This window comes from Apiospora phragmitis, assembly GCF_038363925.1.
Source record: "Apiospora phragmitis strain CBS 135458 chromosome Unknown utg000016l:1.0-887042.0:1.0-888152.0, whole genome shotgun sequence".
Classification (NCBI taxonomy): Eukaryota; Fungi; Ascomycota; class Sordariomycetes; order Amphisphaeriales; family Apiosporaceae; genus Apiospora; species Apiospora phragmitis.
In genome coordinates, this window is record NW_027117416.1 from 635,143 (window position 1) to 658,176 (window position 23,034).

The following is a 23,034-nucleotide window of genomic DNA, read 5'->3' on the forward strand; positions in this document are numbered from 1 at the left end:
ACGAGGCCGGATTCGATTCGCCGTAGGGTTGACCAACGTCTCTAAATCCACCCGGGCGCTTTTGGTTTCTAACCCGGCTAACGCACTTGGCATTTTCAACGTGTTCCAGTGAGATACTGGCGATGCCGCTCGCCCTGGAATCCGACCCTGCTTGATGCGGCGTCACCCACCGATTCGCTCCAAGCGAGACGTATCCCTACCCCTTATGGTCTCCAGGCTGCCGATCGTGATTCCATCTTCTTCCCTTCATTAGATGGCATGCGGGTACAAGTGAACAAGCGTCCATATATATCTTGAAGGGTGACATCAGCCAAGTCGTTATGCCACGGACCAATAATGTGAAAGAGGATGTTGGCTTTCCCGGCCTGGTGCTGTGCCTATTCCAAATCTCACTCTTCACACAGCACCCTTCGACCTTTAGCTCAACACTTCCTAACAAACCTTTCCTTCATCCCCAGATGGCGACAAAGGCGGATTTTAACAAGGTGTTCCCTATTGGTACAATGAAGGCTACCACAGCCTCAAAGGAAATGTTACTCTATGTTATTTGGCCAAAAGAAACATGGGAGAAAGAAATCAAAGGTAAATAGATGCGCCTTGAAGATAGACACATGCTAACCATATTTAGAGGTTTCTAAACGCCTCGGTATTGATGTTGAGGTGCAAGACTTGGAGCGTAAGTATAAGGACGACATCGACCGCCAGAGAGAGTCTATAATGCAGACTCCAGGAGAACTTCAAAGATTGGATGTTAATCTTTGGAGCTCCAATGATGTAAATAACTATGTCCGTGTTATAGCACGATATAGTGACGTACGCCCTTGGTATAAACAAATCGTCCAGTGGGTAATCATTCGTTTATCGTAACGGGCGTGTGCTTACAGTTGTGGTGGTTTAGCTTAGCGGCGGCAAAGGCATGTATCTAATAGCCCAATCACTTTAGGTAGATTAGTACTGCATGTTATACAGCCCATTCATCCTGTCCGATTCAACTTCCAAATTATATACCACGATAGTGCACTCTGTTTCGCACCTGACGATAGGCGTCAAGGCAAGGCTAGCCTATGCGTTTGTCACTGAGGGAGGAGAAATATGTGGCCTGTAATCGCGGACAGCCAGCAACGTGAGAATGCGCACCCAGAGAATCTCCAGGCTGAGATACATGCGGTCTTGTGCAGGGGTAGTTGCCTGTTTCGCCGAAGTAACGGCTGTATGGGATGGCGCCTCGGTCGGCCAACTGCGTGGTAGATATGCATCTGGCGCAGGGACACGGGACGCTAGATGGCTGGATCCAGTCGAGGATGCAGACGCGCCTCCCTCGCGCCGCCACTCGCCATCTCTGGAATGGGCCGAGCTTGGGCCTGTCAGCCCTGTCCAGGTATCTGCGCGTGCACACCGAACACGATGTTGTGTTGGGTACTTCGCTCCGCCGTGGGGCCTGACCGAATCGAGGGGCGGGACTTCCAGACGGTATGCGACCGTTTTGCCTAGTGTACGTCTCCGGGGCGCATTCCCCGCCACGTTGTGGCTAGAGAAGGGCCAACAGCCAAGCACAGATCGTGGCGGGACCCAATGCTGTCGCAAGCTGCTGCGCTCGCTCCCGATTTGAACTTGCTTTCGGTTTTGTTAGTGTGCATGCATGTATGGCTTGATGGCCATCATGAAGAATGTCATCGCAGTGTGACCGCGGATCTGGCCTAAATAGCACAAACGGCAGGGAATGCTCTTAGCGGCCCTGCAAACCACCCCCACTCTGGCGCCCTTTGCATTTGCCTTGTGGTTGCCTACTTAGCCCAGTCGCCCCCGGGAGGCGAACCTCATCGACCGCAAGAGCCGCATCCCACCTCCTCAAAGGTCTTCCTTCTCCCTTCCATCAGAAGGTTAGTCGTTCTGTCTTGATCTTCGATACCAACCCCGGGAAGCGTCACAGCATCACGCGGAAAGTCACCCCATCACGACGGTTGTTCAATCATTCTGCACGGTTACTTCATATAACAGCTATTGCGCACCATATTGTATGCACAATTGTTGGTCTTTTCCTCCCCACTAGTGCTCTTTTATCTCCATTATCCATCCAAAGTTCAGTAAGCCCAATATGTCCGATTACGACACGTCTACTTACCTGGAAAATTGGCTCGAGCCTGGTCCAGTCCGGAAGCGACAACCCCCAGATGACCCCTGTACCAGCCAAGATTCTGGTCCGACTCATCGATCAAGAGCAGTGAAATTGGAGGATGGGGTCTCCGAGCAACAGCTTCCAAATGCTGTTTGGGATGTGAAAAAAAAACTACATTATATGTTATGAGACCCGTCCGATCGATTACCTCCAACTGGTTGCTGAAGTGAAGGGTATCTACGCTGGCTTGGTCATGGTAGAATCGAAGTGTATAGAGGTTTACAAAGCGCAAAACGCTCAGAAGGTTGCTAGGCTGAATAACGAGCAATGGCAGGCCCTCATAGCTTTGCATCGGACCTTACTTCATGAGCACCACGACTTCTTCTTGGCCTCTCAGCATCCGACTGCCAGTTCTTCTTTGCGGAGACTCGGGGCAAAGTACTACATGCCTGGCAGGATGTGGAAGCACGGTATTCACGCCTTCCTGGAGTTGCTGAGGCATCGTTTACCCGCCTCCCTAGAGCACATGTTGACTTTCATCTACCTCGCCTACTCTATGATGGCACTGTTGTATGAGACAGTGCCTGCATTTGAAGCAACTTGGATGGAATGCTTAGGCGATCTTGGCCGATACAGAATGGCGATCGAAGACGACGACATCCGCGATCGAGAAGTCTGGACTGCTGTTTCAAGACGTTGGTACTCGAAAGCCTCTGATGTCGTCCCGAGAACTGGACGCTTGTATCACCATCTGGCTATTCTGGCACGCCCGAACGTACTCCAGCAACTCTGCTTCTACTCGAAAGCTCTTTCTGCCCCGGATCCGTTTTATGCCGTTAGGGAATCCATCATGACTCTTTTCGATCCATTGCTGGGCTCTACCAGCCAACACTCTCGTTTGTTACCCATCGACTCCGCTTACGTCAAAGCTCATGGCCTACTGTTTACCGGCAAGACTGGCAGTGAATACGAAACAGCAGTGGCCGAGTTTGTCAACAATCTCGATAACCATATCAGCAGGACAACTCGGAGATGGATGGAATGCGGGTTGGTTATCTAGACCCCCCGAGAATGTCCTCAGCGCTGACCATATAGGTACTTCATTGCAATCTCGAACTGCTGGGCCCTGCTCTCTTGGGGTAATAACAGCTTCATTTACCAGACTATTCGGCCCAGAGCTGTAGGCAATAAAGAGACAGTGGAAGAATATAAGAACAGGACAATTCCCGACCCGAACGCCCACGAGAATGCGAAAGCACTGGAGAAAGCACGCCATCTTGCCGAGGGGACTTACAGCAAAGTTTTCCCTCGGTTTGCTGATCCCAACATTTTACCTTTCCTACATTCAACTTTAGTATTTTACCGGTTTATGATTTCATATCCCTCGGCTATGGAATTTCTGGAGGCGACGTTCCCTGGAAGATGGTCTCGATGCTTCTGAACTCCCTTCTCCTATCTTGTCGGGACTTCGAGCGGATCCAGAGTAGCGAGTTCCCGCGGCAAGTTGAACAGCTACCCCGGCCCCTTCCGGAAGATTTTGCTCTTAGAGGCCTACTGTGGACCGAGAAGTATTTCCCATCGGGCTGGTTTTCCAACGATAAGATTGACGATGATGAGAAATACTTCGAAGTCGCGTCCATGACAGACGAGCGAAAAGAGCGAATCCTTTGGTTGGCTGTCCGTATTGCTCGGCAAGGGAAAGGAAAATGGTTAATCTACGACGCCAAGTTCCACCAGTTCTCAGTTCCTTCTCGATTCGAGCAGGAGGTCGATATCGACATGAAAGTTGATACCAAGATGGCAACCTTTCAGGGAGCAGACACGCTATCGCGAGCTTCTACGCTAGCTCTGTCCTCCTCTGGTGACAAAGCTATTGGCGAGGCGGAGAAAGATGAGGATATGCCTGACATGGATGATTTCATGACAGAACAGCCTATTATTCGGCAGTGAACCAATGATTACGTTGACACACCTTGCCTGTGCGTGCGCCAACACCGCACGTCTCTGTTCGGTATTCTGGGCTACCAAAAGTCTTGAGGCGTCTGGTATCACGCCATGTCGAGCTGCTTTCAGCTTGTGCCGATGATCCATACCCTCATCATGCAGTGCACTGCTGCAGAACTCGCCCGCTACCGAAGCGCGGCAACATGGCAACCAGAGCTAGTCGGTGGTCATGTCGTCAGCGTCAGGCATCGGTATAGTATCCTACTCATCAGATACAACTTGGCACGTGGTTATTGGGAAGCGGAGAAATTGTCAAGTGTTGGGACCAAAGGCTGGAGATGCATTGATGTGGTTGTTCTATCTACAGCCGTTCTGGCTTGTTAGCTAAGCTCATATGGGGAAAACAGGCAGTCCCAGGTGGGCTGGTGGCCTGGAGCCACAACGTCAAGCAATGCAATCCATGTGGGAGAACGATGGCACAAGGTTGAAGGGAGGTTGGATCAAGTAGCTACAAAGGCATTGGGTGATTTGACGATGAATAAGGCGGCTGAAGACATCGTGTTATCAATCATCTATTTACCTACCTAAAAGCCCTGGCTACCTGGGGGTTGGGACCCAATGTATATAATGTTTGCTAATACAGAATATGTGAGTTTTCTAAGTGTTACGTGGTGGCCAGTGCCCCCCACCCACTACTGTAGATAGTTACAAGCCAGCCACTAATTAGGGCAAGGCTTCATCCTTCATCATCATCAAGCCCGAGGATGTCAATACAGATCTATTGCACCCTCAACACTAAGTATGTAGAGTTATCTGTAAGAGCGGTTTATTTTCTGATTTCCAGCTCGTCATGTTGCGTGGAGTCTGGCTCCTACTTTGCCCTGGATCAATAGTGGCTAGCAGCCAAGGCGTCGCGCAAGGCGTTGGAAGTGCCCGTAAAGGATATCACGGGAACACGTCAGGACTTTGCGCAGCCTCCGGGTGCTGCGGGGATTTTTCCATGGCGATCCAAACAAAAGACCTTATTACTCAGCCATGTGATATGCCCATGCAAGTTGGAGAGCGTGAATACAATTGCTGACCAGAAACATAGTGAACATGTGAGACTCTATGGCCCAGCTCAAGGTGGCAAGCCCTTTTCGTTCCATCGGGTATTCCATGTTTCGAACTTCGATAATTATAGTACAAAAACTACAAAGGTAAGACCTAGCAAAACGGGATCGTAGCACACCTATTTAGCATAATCCAAAACCATGCGGTGTGTATAATGAACCGCGGGCGGATTCGAGGCCTGTGCTTCGAGGCTCGACTTGGTAAAACTGCGAGCGGTGTAGGCTGGTGTCTCCTTACGGAGCGTGGCGTTGTCACGGTGCACCTCGCCGCCTTCGTCCACGGTTCGGTCCGTCTGGTCTTCGCGAAAGGACATCGCGGAGAAGGGGGTCGTCTTTGTTCTTGTCGATGTGGATCCTCTGAACGTGCCTAAACAAATAAACAGTACAGCCCTGCAGAAAGCTTTGTGTGGAATTTCTGGCATAGTCTGTTACCACACCTACCTCTGGAGATTGTCTGGCCTGGGAAATTTGCGTGCACAACTCGGGCAGAACGAACACACATAGCCCGGCGTCTCATGGACTAAGCCATGCCGGATCATCTCATTCTTCCGCTTGAAACCCTTCCCGCCCTCGCTCCGCGGACAACCCTTGACCGGGCAGTAATGGGGCCAAGCCGAGGAATGGACGTTGGCGTGAGAGTCGAGCAAGTACTGGGTCCGGAACGGCGCCGCGTTGCAGCCAACGAACTTGCAGATAAAGGTGTCTGTCGGGTTCGTTACGTTGTCGATGCTGATTCGATTCGTATTAACACCCGCGAGCGTGGTGATCTGCTGACCCGAAATGTTCGGCCTGTCACCACTGCTGCTGCTGATTTCGGGGCCAGACCGGAGCCTGTTGCCAGTACTACTGTCAGGGTCTCATCTGACACGAGTCTGACACTCGGCTGAGGCGTGCCGAGGCCGCTGCTAGGTATATAGAGCCGTGGTCCTTCCAGAAGGTGGGAGGACCAGAGTTCAGTGAATGCACACCACCCCCCCCCCCCACCACGGGCATCTCTTCACTCTATCTGTACGACCTTGACAACTACCCGCCGGAAACGCATGCAACCTGGAAATTGGCGGGGGAATGCCGACGATGACATACCATAACCGTGGGCATTGGTGGATGATACCGTCTGCGGGGCATGCGAGCTGCCCGTTGCTGGCATGCGGGACGCGGCGGGCGGAGGATTGAATGAGGACGGAGTAGGAGGAGGTTTATACCTCATACCTAATATCATTATTTTCCGTCATGCCACGATGGTCGCTGAATTGTTCCCCAAGTTGGGATCTAATGGGTGGCAATGAAGAGTGGCCATCGATCTCGGACTGAGGAGAACCAATCGGCGGTAGGCTAATATTGGGCGGCTTTTGTTGCCGGCGCTGATTCGTGGTGCGGTCGCCATTTGTTGGCGAGAACGTCCCTTGAGGCACAAGTTCCCTTTCCGTCGACATCGCGCGGCCCGTACGGGGCCGGGGCCTCACTGCTGACAAAGCGCTGGCGGCGAGAGACTTGAAATCTATGGCCGGTAGTATGGTCGGGCACGATTTGGGAGGCATGGCCGGGCTGTGCGTTTGCTCGTATATCTCTAGGTCGCTCGAGGCGGCTGAACTTGAGCTGCAGCCCGCCTCCTCTTCGTCTCCTTCTTCTCCCTCCTCTTCTCCGCCCTCGCCTATCGATGAGGCCAATGGCCGACTTCCCGCCTCAAAGGCAGTATCCGGCCGCTTTCCGCCGTCCAGGTATTGTATTAACACGGTATCGACCTGGGAAGGAGGTATCTTTGCCGACAATTAGGAGACTGGCGACCGGGGTTAGAAGGAAGACTGGCTTTAGGTGGCGGTATTATAGGCGGAGATGAAGGCGAGAGGTCGAATTTCGGATGAACAGCCGTCATGAGGGGGCTATTGGGATTCGACCTTACTTTTTAGCCAGCATCTTACAGCATCCAAAAAGGAGGCTGCAAGTGTCGAATGGTATGACTAAAATAGGAGACGTACAACTGAAAAGTGCCAACGCGTGGCTAACATAGTACGGTGGACAAGGATAACGTCCCTCTGCCCTGCCCTTCAGAAGAGGACGGCAAAGGTAGCTGACAGGATCACCAAGAGTCGGTTCTCTGAAGCAAATGTTGGCAAGTCGTAAGCTCTGAGTCTGACGTGTCGTATGCTTCCAATGGATCAGGCGCTTGCACGAGGCGGTTGGGGCGTGAAGATTGATGATCCCTGGGGCGCGATGCCACAGCATCTGGCTTTCGACTGAATTAGAAAAGGGATGTAGAAGTGAAGAATACTCTATATGGAAGGGACTACTTTGTTCCTGACGACCTTTCCCATGCTGCTTTCATCGGGGGAGCCAATAGGAAATATGCCGCGCTATCCGTCACTGCTACGCCAGTGGCCTGGGATTAGAAGGTTGACCTAGCCGTGGGAGGTCTTTTGCTTGCCCACTTCTGCGGTCCATTACCTACCAACATGCATGGCGTCCTCGGTATGTCATACAAGGCCTCTGCAGCGGTTATTGTTCAGGCCTCGCAGCTGGGCAAGCACTGCCCTGCCACATCCTAGTTTGCCTGGGGCCTGTGGTCTTGCCTCTGTCAGCAAGCCTGAAGGTACCACGGGTTAACCCCCTATTGCCTTTTGGAGCATTGTTGGCCTATTCCTGCCCTAACGCACTAACGGCCTGACTTCTTTTGCCCATCATCTTGTTTTGGGATCATCTGTTGACGCCTCTTCACATCAGTTTTCCTCCGCCCACTCATTCATTCGGGCTTGCCTTTCCGCTACCCCCAATCTACTATAGTTTAACCAAGATACCCATCTATTACGTCGACCTCCAATCTACTCGGAGCCCTCCTTGGCCTGGACGCTCACCATGGCGTAGCTCCCTGCTCGAAAAGTCCAAGGCCAGTATATTTAGCAATTCTTTCAACTGACCCGGTCCAAGATGCTAGTATGACTCGGATCAATGAACCCTGGAATGGGCTGTCGACGTATGGCTGTTTCTATCGATCCCGATCGCTCCGATACATCTTACCAAAAATTGCTATCCACCGAAGAAATCATTTCCGAGCACATCAGACACCACCGAACGGACGTACGAAACCACAGCGCTTCATGTCTGGCTCCAACAAACCTTATCCCATAATAAACATTTCTCTCGGCTTGCCTTCCCCCATATTGCCTAGCTTTTGAGCGGGGCGCTGCCATAGGAAGCGTACTATCTCTGGTGGAGCGATATATAGTTCCTTTACTAATCGCCCATAGGAAAACAAGAGGAGGATAGAAAGGGCAACTACCTACAAGACGAGGACCCATAGCATCGTAATGAACGACCGATACCTTCCCCACCACCGTCATTACCAGATACAGAAAAAGGAAGTGAGACGAAGAAGACAAAGACGCCACAACCACGAGTACGGCTAGCCAATGCAGAGAAGCGCGTCTGCCATGTCTAGCAAGGCCAATTCCTTCACGTCAACGCCGATGTGCTGGACCGGTACCGCCATGCCGACACAAAGAGGCGCGCCTCATCACCAACCAGGTGCTGTTCGCCTAGGCCATGGCCATGACCGCAGCGCCGTCGCAATAATCGTGGGCAAGGCCGAACGCTCCGTCTATCGGTTGGGTCGCTTCTTCGGCTCCGGCCTGCACGGGTGGTGGGCCGACCGAACGCTCGATATCGACGACGCGAGGGTGCCCCAGGGGACGATGTACTGGTATTACCTCGAGCTGCCCTCGTTGCCGGCACTGTATGGCCAGCTCGGCGGCCGGCCTCTTAACTGAGCGCGGCGGTCAGCGAAGGCGATGCCCTTGGCTCCGGCGAGTCTTGCCGGGTCGGTGGCGGAAGACTTAGGGGACAGTTGTACGGTTTGGTTCCACCTGCTGATCGAAGCGGATACCCACGGACCGTGTCTTTTAGACTTTTCGTTTCCCATCTGGCGCGAACAGCCTTCGCTGAGTCCTGTCGAATGTGGGAGGGTGGCCACACTGCTTTTCAAAGCAAGAGACAATGCAGGTCTGAAATGGGATATTCTTTCGAAAGTCTGTCTTGATTCCCCTCGTTTGATATTTAGAAGGTTTAATATCGATCCGTTTCAACACAATACGAAGAGTAGCACCCGGAATTCTGCGGTTCACTGCACGCGATATCGGCGCTCCTAATTACTGCTCTTCTGTGAACCCCGAACTGGCACCGAATATATACTGTTATGATCGCTCTAACAGAAGCTGGGAGGCTCATATAACTCTCTGGAGCAGTTGATGTCTGTTATAGCTCCGGCCCTCCGTTGAGAGCAACCGGGGTGCATTGATATTGGCCCACAGCCTCTCCGTGGTCCCGGATCGCTGAAATTGGAGACGCATTGAAGGAAATGGTGTCTGAATAGTAGTGCAGTGTAAACTCGCAGATTGTGGCTTCTATTGTTTAATATACGGCATTCGCTGCTGAAATGCTTCATTGCCATGTCACTTTATTGCCGTATAGCAGGAATATTCGTCCCTGTCGACCTTTTCGACGTAAGTTCCATTGATAATGGCTTTTTCTTTGATTATATTATGACCTTGGCTTCTTTGGTCTACTGAAATAGATGGTTAGCTTGGTACGATGTACTTGGATAAACAGCACATACAAAGCCGTGATGCCTCGTGCATTTGTTCTTCTGGTGCCTAGGGGTATATTACTGCTCTTTCAAAATATAAGTTGACAAATGTAAAGAATCCTCCTATTCGATGCTTCTAATCCCAATTCTCGGCGTCGTCAAGTGCCATGTGCTCGTTCAGCATTCCATTGCATCTTTCCGTTTCTTTGTCGAGGCGTGGTAACGTCTTTTTCTGGCGAGAAAAGGGTCTTCGCAAGCCTTGTATGCTCCGCCTACACACTGAATTCCTAACCGTTATTATTCGCGGTCTGGGGGTGCATATTAGAAGGGAAGAGTAAGTGATCGGCCGAACGTGCCGGAACCCCTTTTGCCCATATATTCTGCTGCGCAGCATATCACTCCAAGCAATAACATGGGCCCCTAGTTGCCATAAGGAAATGGATACCTATTTGAAGTCGATTAGTTTTAGGAGGCATACATCGTAGCATAGATCTTTCCTTTTTCCGTCTACTTTATGGCGCGTCAACCTTGCCTGATGTTCTAGTGCCGAGCTACTTGGTACGGACTGGTCCCATGCCTGGTTGTTACTATGCACGAGCAAGGATTCACCTCGAACCTACTTGTGGCCCTTCATGGTAAAATGCCGTGGTATTGCTCAGACAGGGTGCCCATGAAAGCTCCTCATCAGTGGAGTGGATGATGTACGTAATCGGCAGCGAAGGGCAACGTTACCCATATGTAGCATAGCCTATCTGGTGATCTAGTGTATATAAGTAGGCCACGAACCCGTCTGCTTCCTTCCATCTTTCCACAAGTCTCCTCCGTTCGATCTCAGAGATCATCGCGCCGTCGGTGCCGAAAATATATTATTCCAATTCTCCTGACGAAATGTCATCCTTACCTTCGTCCGGCCTCGCGCTCGAGTCTACCGATCCGCAGGCATTGCCACAGTATCTACATCTTAGTCTTCCAACCTCTAACCTGGGTGGATACTATCTTGTCGATTTCAACTCTGAATGTCCCCCTTCAATGTCCTCTGAGAACAACTTCAACTTCAATCATGTCTTGGGGACCTCCATCCCGCCGCCCGGCACCTCATTTGAGTCCTTTAACCTGCATGCATTATAACAGCACCACCCACTGCATGACTCCATCACCGCAGGATCGCCTCCTATGGCACTGTCGCCCCCCTTGAACCCAAAGCCCTCATATACATTCAGCCAAGAGGACTACAAGGAATACCCGCCGTGGCTGCCGCAGATGACGGAGAGCCACCCCCTGCACTGCAACTACTACAGCATACCTGAGCCATAAGCGATGCATCTTCACATAGACTATTCACGGGACAACGCTCACTCGTCCGTACTGGGCAATAATGTCAAACGAAACTTCTACACAGGCAACGCCCAACGGCGGGGCACGCCGCTCCAGAGGTTCCATGGCCGCGGCGAGGCCAAGAAGGACATCAGCGAGGAGCAGATTCCCGTGTCCAAGATCCCCAAGGCGATGCACGTGTGCGACTTCCCCGGGTGCGAGAAGCAAACGGCGTTCAAGCGACGCGAGCACCTGCGGCGCCATCAGAATACGTAGGCATCTCTTCTATCCAAAAAGCTATCCACTTTCTTCTCACCAACAATGTATCTATAGAAAGCACGGCTTGGGGGTTCAAGTGATGTGCGAGTTCTGTCCCAAGAAGTTCAACCGACGGGACAACTGGCGGCAGCATCTGAGGTTACATACGGAACCTGACCGCGCTATGACGCGAACGGGCTACCACAAAGAGGCGGTCCACAAGTACGAGGAGGAAAGGAATAATATCAAGCGTCGGAGACCCCCGGTGAAGAGGATCAAACAGCGTCGTGCGGTATCTGAAAGCCACCAAAAGAGACAGACGAAGAGAAGAAGAAAGGGAAGAGAGTAACTCTTCCAGGAGCATCTTGTCAACCACACCGACAGCTAGATCCGGCTTTCAAAATGGGTTCCTGTCCGAAACCCTAGCGATCACGCATTAGTTATAACCCAGTCTCGGCTTGGGGAAACGTACTGCGGCTAGCAACATGGGCGAGCACTTGCCGGCATACGTGATCTCTCCGGCTCGGTTGGTCGTGATCCGCTATACAGCCACGGCGGAGGACCGAAAGAGACTCATAGGGAGGAGCAGATTCGATGGCAGGGCGGACACCGCCGCGCCCGAGGCCACCGCCGAAGAGGAAGTCGTGTCGTAAGGAGCCAGCCTGGGCGTTTCTGTGTCACCGTCCCCACAGCCGGCAGCAGCTTGTACATGCTAAGTTTTGTAGACTCCTTGGGCTCCAAGATAGGTTTTGCTCAACGTTGCTAGTCATTCTGTTTGGAGTCCCACCGGCGGAGCGCAGTGCAAAAGCCTGGAAGGGATGGGCTGGTTTCCCATTGATAGGAGTAATGCAATCACCTCGAGGTCCTTAACGCCAGTTCCATTTCGGCAAGCCGCGAAACCTGGGTGTTAAAACCGCCCCGCTGAACCCGCCTGGAAGTGATTAGTTCCGGAGGTATATTATGGTGATGGTACTGCGTGACAGTCGCCCCAGAGCGGTGGACAGTGTTTGCGAGGGGCCTATGCACTGACTGTTTCCTGCATGCGTTTGGTTGCCCTGTATCAAGCAGCCCCACACACATCCCTGGCGCCAGCCTGACGCTGCCTGTCTTTCGTCCCCGTGCACTCGCGATGCATGCCCAGCCCTCGCGGTGAACGTGTCTTCTTCAGCGAGCCTAGCGAGAGGGACGCTCCAGCACCGGTGAAGCCAGACTCGGCTCTGTTGCTTCTCGCCCTCCGCTCGAGGAAGTGCTTAGAAAAGCTCCGCGCGGTCCTAACCCCGCGTACCATGTGGGGTGCAAGAGTAAACTATGTAAGCGGATTGGCTCCTTTTACCTAGCCGCTACCAGCCAAGTGCTCTAGAAGAGGCACGGGCACGGAAATGGCCGACGTCACAATAAGGCTGGGTCTTGACAGAGAGCTGGCCGATAACCATTTTTGTTCCTGTCTTCCCGCCTTCCGCCTCCATCCATTTGGCAACTCAAAGAGCACCTTCAGGGCGCAAACAGCAGCTGCACAATTAAATTTGGTTGGCGACATCTCGGCGACTTCCTATGAGGAGATAGGCGTGGAGTCCGCCTCGGTCCAATCGGTTCCTTGCGGCTCACGATGAGAACACATTAAATTATCGCATAGTATCACATCCATAAATGCATGACTTAAACGGGTCACCAATGGCAACCAGATGGCCTCTGGTCAGAGGCTTGGTTTGCGTGAGGGAACACCAGATTGGGCATGGGCTGGCTTCGCACAACCCCTTTCCTGCACTTCGCCTTCACTGCCTCTGTAAATGGGGCGTGTATCGCTATCCCCGTACAGGGCTAAACGAGCTATTTCAGCTGTTGAACCTTGGCGACATGAAGTTGTGCTATTGCCACACCACTGCCTAGGCGATGCGGGGCTTTCCGGAACAAAACAGTTCAATACCTGGCCAACCTGGCCAGTATCAGGCAACCTGAATATGTGCGTCTCCACTTCATTCTATCGACACGGAACAAGCTATCTTGTGTGCGTTCTATGTAACTAATTGGCCGATGCACTGTCTCGAACAACGAACAATGTGATTGAACGGTAGTCTGATGATACGCACAGTAGCACTTTCCCAGGCCCTGGCTTATCGCGTAGGGTTACAGTCACATCTAGCCAGGCTGTGTTGTTCGCAAGTTGTTTACACAGTGGGGTAAGAAGGCTGGCACGATTGACACGGTCAGGTAAGTCAGCCCGCAAGTCAGGAACCAACTGGCTGAACCATAGAGTTTTCGCTTTTCAATCTTAGCTGTAAGAGTACATGCAGGTATTGCGGCAAACTTTATCGTCCCTTCTTCTGCTATTCAGCGAGTTATCGACCAGAACCTTCACCGAAGTAAAGTACGCCGATGGAGTTACCTGCCTACAGTATTCGGCCATGAATCCTATGATATCTCAGCCCCTAAAGCCGCCACCTGCAGCATTGCAGAGCTGAGGCCCCGGAAGTCGTCTTGGTCAGTCTTTTATTAGGCTCCAAGGCAAATATAGCTATCTTGTCGGGCTTACGGTGGCGGCTGAGAGAGAGGCGCGGTAAAAGATGGGGAGGGAAAAGGGCGGCCGGATGTTGTCACTGCTGATGGCGATGAGCGACCGAGGGCTTAGGTCGATGAAGAGGCGAGAACAGGGTAATAGGGATATTATAATAGCTTTATTCGGTTTCGAATTAGTGCTGATTTAATGCTAAATTATATTTCCAACCGCTAAAGGGATAATGGCCCCTAGTCAATTACGTATTACTAGTACTATTATATAAACCACTGTCGTACGTGTCTCGCCGAGTAACATACCTGACTACATTTTGTGTAGAGCGAAGGGCCCTACACTGTCCTGCCGCAATATATTTCGCATGTAGCAGCGCATGAGCCAACTCTGCTTGCATTTCCAATTGCCTTTGACGGTCCTTCGGCATTACCTAGCAGTGACAAGCGAAGGCTTCCCAGCTTCAGTGGTTTTCCTTTTTGCGCCGTTGTTATTTCCAATCTCCTGAAACGGCAAAGTTGTTGGCATGACTGGGTCTGACGACGAGTTACGTGTTGAGAACTATGCAGCCGCATATGATGTTGTGCGCTGCAGCTGCCTATCACTCCTGCAGGCTGGAAGGAGAAGAAGAGCCAAATAGTTGACCTCTTCCGGAATCATACACTGAACGAAGTTGTCGAGAAAATGGCGGGAATTGGATTCAAAGCAAGGTAGGCTGTCTCCATCTGGAACTCACAAGTCGACCGGCTAATCAGGGTCTGGCCCAACCCAAAGCCGTCGACAGTACATCTATCATCTTGGGCAATGGAGAATCAACAAGTATAAAACCATTCAAGACAAGCAGTCCGGCGCAAATGATACACCAATCGGCAGGTGGAAGAATGGCTGACAAAGACCATCACCATTAATCATCCACAATCTCGGAACACGATCCTCCTAGTAAGAGAGGTCCAGGGTAGCTGTGGGACAGGTAGTTGGTCCAGATGGGAATGTAACTGCGGCTGAACAGCTTGCCACGTCCCTTGACGACCACGTCTCGTCATACTCGCCAAGGAAGTCGTATGTAACTTTGCACGTCTGGCGCGCGGCCTCAGACTTGACGTGCATGTCCATATAGTCCTTGATCTCCTTGCGGACCTCGTCGTTCATGAAACTTCCACCGCAAAAGACCACGGCAAACCTTTTCTCGAGACCCAACAGACGATTAATCTCCGACTTGACGGCCTCGACACGTTTGATGAAGGCCGAGGTAAAGGCTCGCCGCTGAACCTTAGGGTCCAGATCCAATCGAACGTTAACTTGCCCGACGACGACGACGGCGGCGGCGGGTACCGTCACTGAAGGGCTGCTCATGATGGCCAATCGTAGACTCCTCCACTACAACTTCAAGGCGCACCTCGAGACTCACGATGAGAAGCGAGAGTACCCGTTTCCCTACTAGTTGGAAGGCTGCACTAAGAGGTTCGTGCGGAAACCCAATCTTTCCCGGTACCACCAAAGCGTCTCTGCAGTTTCGGTAGACCTTGATTGGCAGCGCATGCTAACAAAACCACCATAGACACATGGAAGACGGCTGCTCCGAAAGATTTGATACCGGCACGAGGCTACAGTCTTGGAAAGCTCGGTTTCATGGGTATCGATACTGCACCATCCACGCAACTTCCGACACTCGCACCTCCTTCGTAACCCGCAGCCTGATCCACCGCTCAGAGGCTCCTAAATGTCCCCTTTGAGGGTGCTTCCGCTTCCTACTTGACTTTGGCAAGGTGGCGTTGGATGCTCCGCCGTTCTGTGTTATGGAACTGGTCGCGTTGAAGACCTGCGGGGATTTTGATTATTCCTGGCTCTCCCATTATTTTTCTGTCGGAATTTATTTCGTCCCGCCTCCCTCCTGGTCTCTATATGATTGCGCCAAGTTATCATTGTCCTCGACCGATTCCATTTTGACGTTCTCGAGTCAACCTCCATTCGTCAATACCTTGTCGATCATGTTGTCCATCTGCTTTAAGCTGATGGTTACTCGGCTCTCCATCGTTGTAAGGTGTGTATTCATCGAAGTTATTTGCGCCTTGAGGCTTTGTAATCCCTCGAATATGTCTGCGCTCACTTTATCGAGCCTGTTATTATGTCAGCAATAATTATACTGACCGGTCTAGGTATTGGGAACTTACTGCTTTACAGGAGGCTCTCGATAATTGCATTGAATACCTTTCTCCTTGCAATTCTTGCACGGCTTTAGCTCGTCGCATTTAGCTTTTAGTCGTCGGCAGCTATTACAAGCCTACATCATGAGTTGTTAGTGGTATGCATAGATATTATGGCTTAGACATTATGGCTTGGATGCTTACCTTCGAGGCGCGTTGCGCCTTTCTCTTAGCTGTCGCAATGAAAACCGGGGCAGGATATGGCACCTCTGGACTCGGCGCATGATGTCCATAGCCACCGTTGTTTTGAAGCTCATAGTGGCCAGGGAGCTGGACTGGTATTGGAGAGGGAGGCGTGTAGGCTCCAGGCGGCCGGTACGTAGCAGGCGGCTGAGGATATTGCGGGCCGTCATCGAAACTCCGGGGCCTTCGGTGGTCTTCTTGTTGGTGATTCGGATGAGACATCCCGTATGGTGTGATCGGTAGACCATCTGGCGCATTGCCGGCCGAGTTCAGTCGGCGCAGCGGAGGGAGAATCAAGCATTCTAGAGAATGTTGATGGTGTTCGTCTATTTGAAATTGCGCAAATTGGTCTGGCTCATGTTGACGGCGTTCGCCAAGCTGGGCTTGCACTGGGTTGAGAAGCAGCTCGTCCGGACGAGAGAACGGACGGTGATGAGGAGGCGTCAGTAGGTACTGCTTCGGTGGCGGTAATTGGGGATGGTGAGGGCCAGCAGAGTGCGGGTGCTGGTGGGTTGGGTGGCTGATTTGGAGGAAGATACTGCATGTGCGCCGGAACGACAGCTGTGAGACGACGTCGCTTGGCCTCGGGCGGCCCAGACTCCATATTCGAATCAATATATGTGAAGTAAGTTGCTTGAAGTTAGCCAGGCCATTCAGGAAAGTATGTGAGTTGACTTCCCTGACTTTAGCCCACAAGCCTTGGTGGAAAGGCTCGTATGCCATTATGTAGTTCATCGTGGATTTCGCGGTGTGCTTCCTTCGGTATGCATCTCGGCTGCTGGGAGCTGTTGCTATCACAGTCCCGGGCGAATGACCTTGTTGAGACTTTCCACAAGCGATTGGATGACGGTGTTGATCACCTACGCCCGTACAATGAGGGAAAGCCGCCCGACAGCAGTGGGCAATAATCTCAACGAGCATCGGATTTAACACTTTGCATGGTATACAGAGGGCCCTGCCCCTGCCCGCAGACAAGCCTGTCAGTCTGGTCATTGTGCCGAATCGTCCCAGTCGCGTCTTGTGCATGCTGATACCTGTAGTGGCCATGTTGCACTTCACAAGGTGAGCTGGCCATGGAAGTGCTACACGACCGGCAATATGTATCGGCAGCCTTCAACGGTCATGCAAGGGGTGTAGGAACGCCACCAATATTGACGCTCGGAAAGGGCCTCTCATTGAGTCCCCACCAAAGAAGCTTAATGAGACATCACGCCAAACGGGTGCGTAAATTTTGTAGCGCACCTGGCGAAACCTTATTGTCTTGTGGTTCGCCGCCCTCCACGCGGGCGCGCTGGGAGTATCGAAACCTCGGTTGTTTACTGTTGTCTCACCGCCAGTAGTAGTAGAGTTTGTTGTTGTCAAGTCCTGGCTGAGGGCTACCTGGCGGTGCACGACCGTGTGACCATGCAGACCAAGGTTCAGAAAGGCAGCGACACCAACCACCCACGCCCTGCAGGGAACGCACTGAGACCCCGGAAAGGAGGCTCCGAGGTTGGTAGAGGATTTCCAGTCTCGTTGGCGACGCAGATACAGGGACTGCACAGTACTACTTCAAGTAAGCCTGGATAGCCGTATTTATCGCCGGTGCTTATCCTCCGACTAAGAATAGCAGGCATGGACGGTACTGGTTCAAGCCGATCTTGGTAATCGACGGCACGAAGCCTGGATGGCCACCTCGCTCAGCCTGTTTGGAAGCGATTGGTTCTGGAGGCAAATTATGGTGATAGCACTGCATGACAGTCGCCCGAGAGCGGCGGGCAGTGTTCGCGAAGGGCCCCTGCCCTGACTGTTGGCTGCATGGGTTTGGTTGTCCTGCATTGAGTAGCCCTACACACATCCCTGGCGCTAGCCTGGCGCTGCCTGTCTTTCGTCCTAGTGCACTCGTGAGGCATGCCTAGCCCTCGCGGCCACCGTGTCTTCGTCTGCAAGCCGAACGAGAGGACGCTCCAGCACCGGTGAATCAAAACTCGGCTCATTTATTTCGAGCTCTGCTAGAGACTGCTCACAAAACCCCGCGTACAATGTGGGGTGCAAGAGCAAACGATGTAAGCTGATTGGCTACTCTTTCCACTTACTACGCGCAAAGTGCTCCACGACCAATCCCTGCTCCCGTCATTACGCTAATCGGAACCCCTGGGCGCAGATGTGCGCGTGCGCGCTGGGAGTACCAAAGCCTAGGTTGTTTACTTTTCTCTCAGCGCCAGTAGTAGAGTTTGTTGTTATCATGTCCCGGCCGTTGGCTACATGGATTGAGCTGTCCTGCATCGAGAAGCCCCGTGCGCATCATTGGAGCCAGCCTGGTTGTTTCTTTACGTTTCTCCGTCACCAAAGCGTGGAGCCTAGGTTCAAAGCATTGGGCCTACTTGGAAGCGCTTGCTTTGGGGAGTCGGTTGCAGCGCACTGCCGTGTGATAATGCAAACCAGGGCCCAGAAAGAGAGCAACAGCAATGAATCACGCCCCGCAGGAGATGTATTGAGATAGCAGTGCGTAATACTCGCCCGATAGCTGAAATAGTGCTTGCAAAGAGCCTCCGCCTGACCGCTGGGTGCGTCGGTTACATTGTCCTGCATCGACCAGGCCCCATTCACCCCTGAGCCAGCCTGGCAGTTTCTGTGTCTCCCGTCCCAACAGGCAACAGCAGCTTGTACATGCTGAAGCATTGTAGAACTCCTTGGGCGGCCCTGTTATACGTCCAAGATAATGGTTTCTCTCTGTTGCTGGTCATTTTCTGAGATGCTTGAGGTACCTACAATGCGTTGCGAATGGTAGTCGAATGAATGAGGTAGATTTTGGTGGCGCCAGTTCCGGACGTGTATAAAAGGCGTAGGTTCGAGTTCGTGCAGGTTCCCTCCTACGAACATAACTAGGGATTGCACAGTGCTAGTTCAAGTTAGCCTGCGCAGCCGCATCAAACGGTGTTGCTATCCCCAGGAGGCGCGCAGTAGGCACAGTTGAACGGGTTTATTAGCCCAACTCTACCCTTGGTAATCGACCGCGGGTGTGGGAACACGCAGACCAATGCACACGGCGGTGACGGCATTAACCAGCCTGTTGCCGGGCGTGTTGCCGGGCGCGTAGGTCCAATGGCGTGAAATTGAATAAATAAAGCTCCTCTCTTATCGTTCATAGTTCTTCTTTTACACATTTTATCACATCTAAAACTAAACACTTACCTACATTCCCTGAACCACTACTATCCCGTTGTGAGGATATCATTATGGTAAGTCCCCTTAACCTTTCACGAGCAATTTGTATCTTAACATGAACAAAAGGCATTGATGGAACCCCAAAGTAAGATTTTGATTGGCAATGGGATATTACCCTTTGGTAACTTGGCTCTAATTTACAATCTACTATCAGGTCGACGTCGCTTATGTGGCTTGGCTGCGCTTTTTGTGCTTCTCGGTCTATACTTGTCGGCTTCTGCGGAGATCAAAGGCGACATGCGCGAGATTTGGGTTGCATTGTGTTTGACTCTTAACGTTATCTTTTGGGTCGTTGCACTTCTGAGTCTACTGGGTACCGCATTGTGGGGGCTCATGTCCGCCAAAGAATGATACAGGGAAATGGAAACCGGCAAGTAAGGAGGCAAAGACAATGTGGACAGCGAAGACAACACGGACTAGAGAATGAAGGAGATGATTCCAACTAAGAAGTTAGGTTTAGATGGCCCTGTTGACTTTTGGGCAAGACGAATAGAATGAGCATAATTAGGAGATACGCAATGATGGTGATGTCAATGGTATAGGCTTGGGAGGCCTCAAGTGAATGAACGAGGGCCCTGGGCGCTCACCGACTTCCCTCTAATGAGCAACGATGTGCAACTTGCGCCAGAAGCCCGTAAGAACTGGACGATTGAGCGCAGATACCTCGTTAGCAGGACGAATACCGGAATTTCTTGGCAGTCGCATCAGGTATTCATTCTCATTGCTTGGATAGCGACAGCCCCTTCCCCTAGTCACCGTGGCTCCATCCTGGCATGGCCCGATTCCTGGGTGTCAAGGTCTCTTCGCTGAACCTACCTGGAAGCGATTAGTATTGGAGGAATATTGTGGTGATAGCACTGCGTAACGGTCGCCCGAGAGGGGCGGGCAGTGTTCGCGAGGCGCCTCGGCCCAAACTATTGGCTACATGGATTGTGTTGTCCTGCGTCGAGCAGCCCCGTACACATCCCCGGAGCCAGCCTGGCCCTGATCGTCTTTCGTCCGAGTACACTCGTAATGCATTCTCCAACCTCGCGGCGACCGTGTCATTTTCAATAAGCCAAGCGAGAGTGACGCCCGGGCACTGGTCAAGCTAAACTCGGCTTTATTTGCTTCTCGCGCGCAGTTAGAGGGAGTGCTTAGAAAAGCTCCGCGCGGTCCTGCCCCGGTGAACAATGTGGAGTATAGGAGCCAACGATGTAAGCAGATTGGCTATTTCGCCTAGCCGCTAAAAGCAGTGCCCGAGGCCTATCCCTGCCCAAGTTCTGATGCTAATCGCAACCCCTGTGGGTGTGGTGTACCCGACCCACAGCTCCTGTACCGGCTGTTATCAGTTCGCGGAGAACCCCAGAGAATGGCATGACCGGCTCCACTGAAACGGTCGACGTCACGACAAGGCTGTAACTTGCTGGGGAGTTTGGGCCGGTAACCTTTCTTGTTCCCGTGCTCTCGTCCGCCTCCATCCACCTAGCAATTCGAAACATCGCCTTCGGGGCGCAAACAGCAGTTGCACAGTCGAGTTTGGCTGGCGACATCTCGCGACTTCCTAGGAGGAGGCAGGCGTGGAGTAGCAACCCAAGCTACATGCTTCCGACGCAACGGTCGCCGCGCGGTGTTCATGTTGGGGACGATGATACAATATTCGGCCTGAGCAAAACACATCTTCGCTCTTACTTTTATTGTTGTGGGACGTTCCTTGATTTGGTAGACGACCCTTCCCTAACAGCGCCATGTTCGCAGCGACTTCGCATACGGACTGGCAAAAAGATGATTGCAAAATGTTTAGAGCTTCCGGCAGCTTCGACAAGCTCAAACATCCAAATTGCCATGGAAAATGAGATGGCAGAGAAAGAATACAACCGCGTTCTCATGTGGCCAGGGAACTGGAACCCCCCTGTTTTGATCCAGCCTTGGGACGGATATCCCGCATTATGAACCCCAAGGATCATCAGGGGGAATATTGATGCGATAAATGACGAGCGATCAATTGTCTATGCCACTGGGGGAGCTGGTACATCCCTAAAGGCCCTTGTCTGGCTTTCATTCGACCCAGCGGCAAAGCTACCGGACACCTGGAACGGGGGCCCACTCCCTTTGGTAACTACGCCCGAAGCCCACGAGAACATAGAAGGCATTACAAACAGGCATGCAGGAGGGCGGGAGGAAGCATACCGCCAAGCTCTGCCCGCTCCTGGAGACCACGGGAAAGCCCTGGATCATAATGCAATTCCATCGAGCGTCTTCGACATATGCCCCTTAAGCACCGGAGCTTCAAGCGAAACGTCACTACCTGATACGTTTATTTTCACGGAAGGCTCCAGCGTATGGGCCAGGACTGAAATAGCCATGTACTCGCACCTCATCAGGCAATATGTTTAAGTTAAGTTGTGTGGTGTTCGGATCGGAGAGTAACATGGTGAAGCGAAGCACATTAAGAAGCCACGGGTGCTTGGAATAACCACGTATGCTTGGGGACTATGCATTTGCAAAATTGAAATTACGGGCATGTTACTCGTCAGGAGTCCTTCTCAAAGCGGATATGGAGTCGAAAGACGGGAGGGCGGTTATCCACGACTAGCGACGAGCGGTCAATTATCCACGCCACTGGGGGCAATGCCGGTTCCCTACAGGTCCTGGTCTTGTTGTGCTTCAACCCTGCAGCGAAGCTCGTAGGTACAGTGGGTGGGGGCTTCCTTTCTAAACGGCGGCGTCACCCGAAGCCCAGGAAGAACCAACAAAGTGTGAAAAAGGGTATGGAAATAGGCGTGAGGGGAAACTCTGTCAAAACTTACCCTCTCCTGCAAGTCACGAGGAAAACATGCCCAGCCTGCACCACGACGGAGCCGGCAGGGGTGTTATCCCGGGGGTTTCGTCGGGAATCATTGACATGGCCCCCTTATGTGCTGGCGCTTCAAGCGAAGCAACAGAGCCTGGCACCTTTGTTTATCCTGGAGGCCGTAGTGCCTGGGCCAGAGTTCAAAAGGCCAGGTACCCGCACCTCCCCTGCCTGTAAGTCCGAGTCAACTCATTCGGTATCGGGGGCGACGACGGTGTTGAGGAGGCGGAGCACGATGGAGAGGCACATCCGTTTGCCGCATTTGACAACCACGTGGCACATGTCGCGGCACCAGCTCCTTTTACAGCTCCGAATCGAGCTGGGATTAGACCTGGCGGTGAAACTTTTGGGTACAGGAAATGTGGAGTATCCTGCATCTTTGTTGACATCGTCCGCAGCTCATAAAGGCGCAAGGGACAGTGCAAATGGATAGGCGGGAGAGAGAGAGCGGCAGGGGACATGCCACCGGAGTCCGACATGCACGGGCAACCCGAGCCGCGACGAAGTGGGCGAGGGTGTCAGGCAAGGGCTTCCTTCGCGTGCATGGGATCTTTTGCCTGACATATGGAACTCCAAAAGACGTACCACCAACTATTTTAATTCTTACCAAAGTCTGCCGGCCTCGGTACGAGTAACTCTCTCGCAATGTAGCTACGTCGGCATCGAGACCAGGAGCACTACGAGTGCGAGGGACAACATGATACAGTATGGACAGTGCGGGAACATATTCATCTCGCGATAGAAGCGCGGTGTTGACGAGCAAGGAAAGCCCGCATTATGGTAG

At 52.3% G+C, this 23,034-nt stretch overlaps 7 protein-coding genes across 7 annotated transcripts; 2 read left to right on the top strand and 5 right to left on the bottom strand.

Annotated features, from left to right (window-relative positions):
* Positions 1–320: 320 nt before the first annotated feature.
* Positions 321–4,066, top strand: PG994_015343 (uncharacterized protein; the record flags this gene model as incomplete). Its single annotated transcript, XM_066866750.1, has 7 exons — positions 321–582; positions 629–676; positions 1,179–1,492; positions 1,798–1,880; positions 2,573–3,163; positions 3,212–3,427; positions 3,472–4,066. The coding sequence occupies 7 exons, from the start codon at positions 321–323 to the stop codon at positions 4,064–4,066; spliced, it is 2,109 nt and encodes a 702-aa protein (XP_066707664.1).
* A 1,225-nt stretch (positions 4,067–5,291) lies between these two features.
* Positions 5,292–5,486, bottom strand: PG994_015344 (uncharacterized protein; the record flags this gene model as incomplete). Its single annotated transcript, XM_066866751.1, has 1 exon — positions 5,292–5,486. One exon carries the CDS (start codon positions 5,484–5,486, stop codon positions 5,292–5,294), a length of 195 nt encoding a protein of 64 aa, XP_066707665.1.
* A 123-nt stretch (positions 5,487–5,609) lies between these two features.
* Positions 5,610–6,165, bottom strand: PG994_015345 (krueppel-like factor 11; the record flags this gene model as incomplete). Its single annotated transcript, XM_066866752.1, has 3 exons — positions 5,610–5,615; positions 5,673–6,003; positions 6,050–6,165. 3 exons carry the CDS (start codon positions 6,163–6,165, stop codon positions 5,610–5,612), a joined length of 453 nt encoding a protein of 150 aa, XP_066707666.1.
* Positions 6,166–6,368: 203 nt separating this feature from the next.
* PG994_015346 (uncharacterized protein) lies at positions 6,369–7,178 on the bottom strand (the record flags this gene model as incomplete). The annotated part of the gene is made up of 2 exons (XM_066866753.1): positions 6,369–6,929; positions 7,149–7,178. 2 exons carry the CDS (start codon positions 7,176–7,178, stop codon positions 6,369–6,371), a joined length of 591 nt encoding a protein of 196 aa, XP_066707667.1.
* A 1,419-nt stretch (positions 7,179–8,597) lies between these two features.
* On the top strand, positions 8,598–8,933 carry PG994_015347 (uncharacterized protein; the record flags this gene model as incomplete). The annotated part of the gene is made up of 1 exon (XM_066866754.1): positions 8,598–8,933. One exon carries the CDS (start codon positions 8,598–8,600, stop codon positions 8,931–8,933), a length of 336 nt encoding a protein of 111 aa, XP_066707668.1.
* A 5,826-nt stretch (positions 8,934–14,759) lies between these two features.
* On the bottom strand, positions 14,760–15,176 carry PG994_015348 (uncharacterized protein; the record flags this gene model as incomplete). The annotated part of the gene is made up of 1 exon (XM_066866755.1): positions 14,760–15,176. The coding sequence occupies one exon, from the start codon at positions 15,174–15,176 to the stop codon at positions 14,760–14,762; it is 417 nt and encodes a 138-aa protein (XP_066707669.1).
* Positions 15,177–15,780: 604 nt separating this feature from the next.
* On the bottom strand, positions 15,781–16,933 carry PG994_015349 (uncharacterized protein; the record flags this gene model as incomplete). Its single annotated transcript, XM_066866756.1, has 3 exons — positions 15,781–15,940; positions 15,995–16,104; positions 16,172–16,933. The coding sequence occupies 3 exons, from the start codon at positions 16,931–16,933 to the stop codon at positions 15,781–15,783; spliced, it is 1,032 nt and encodes a 343-aa protein (XP_066707670.1).
* Positions 16,934–23,034: the final 6,101 nt, after the last annotated feature.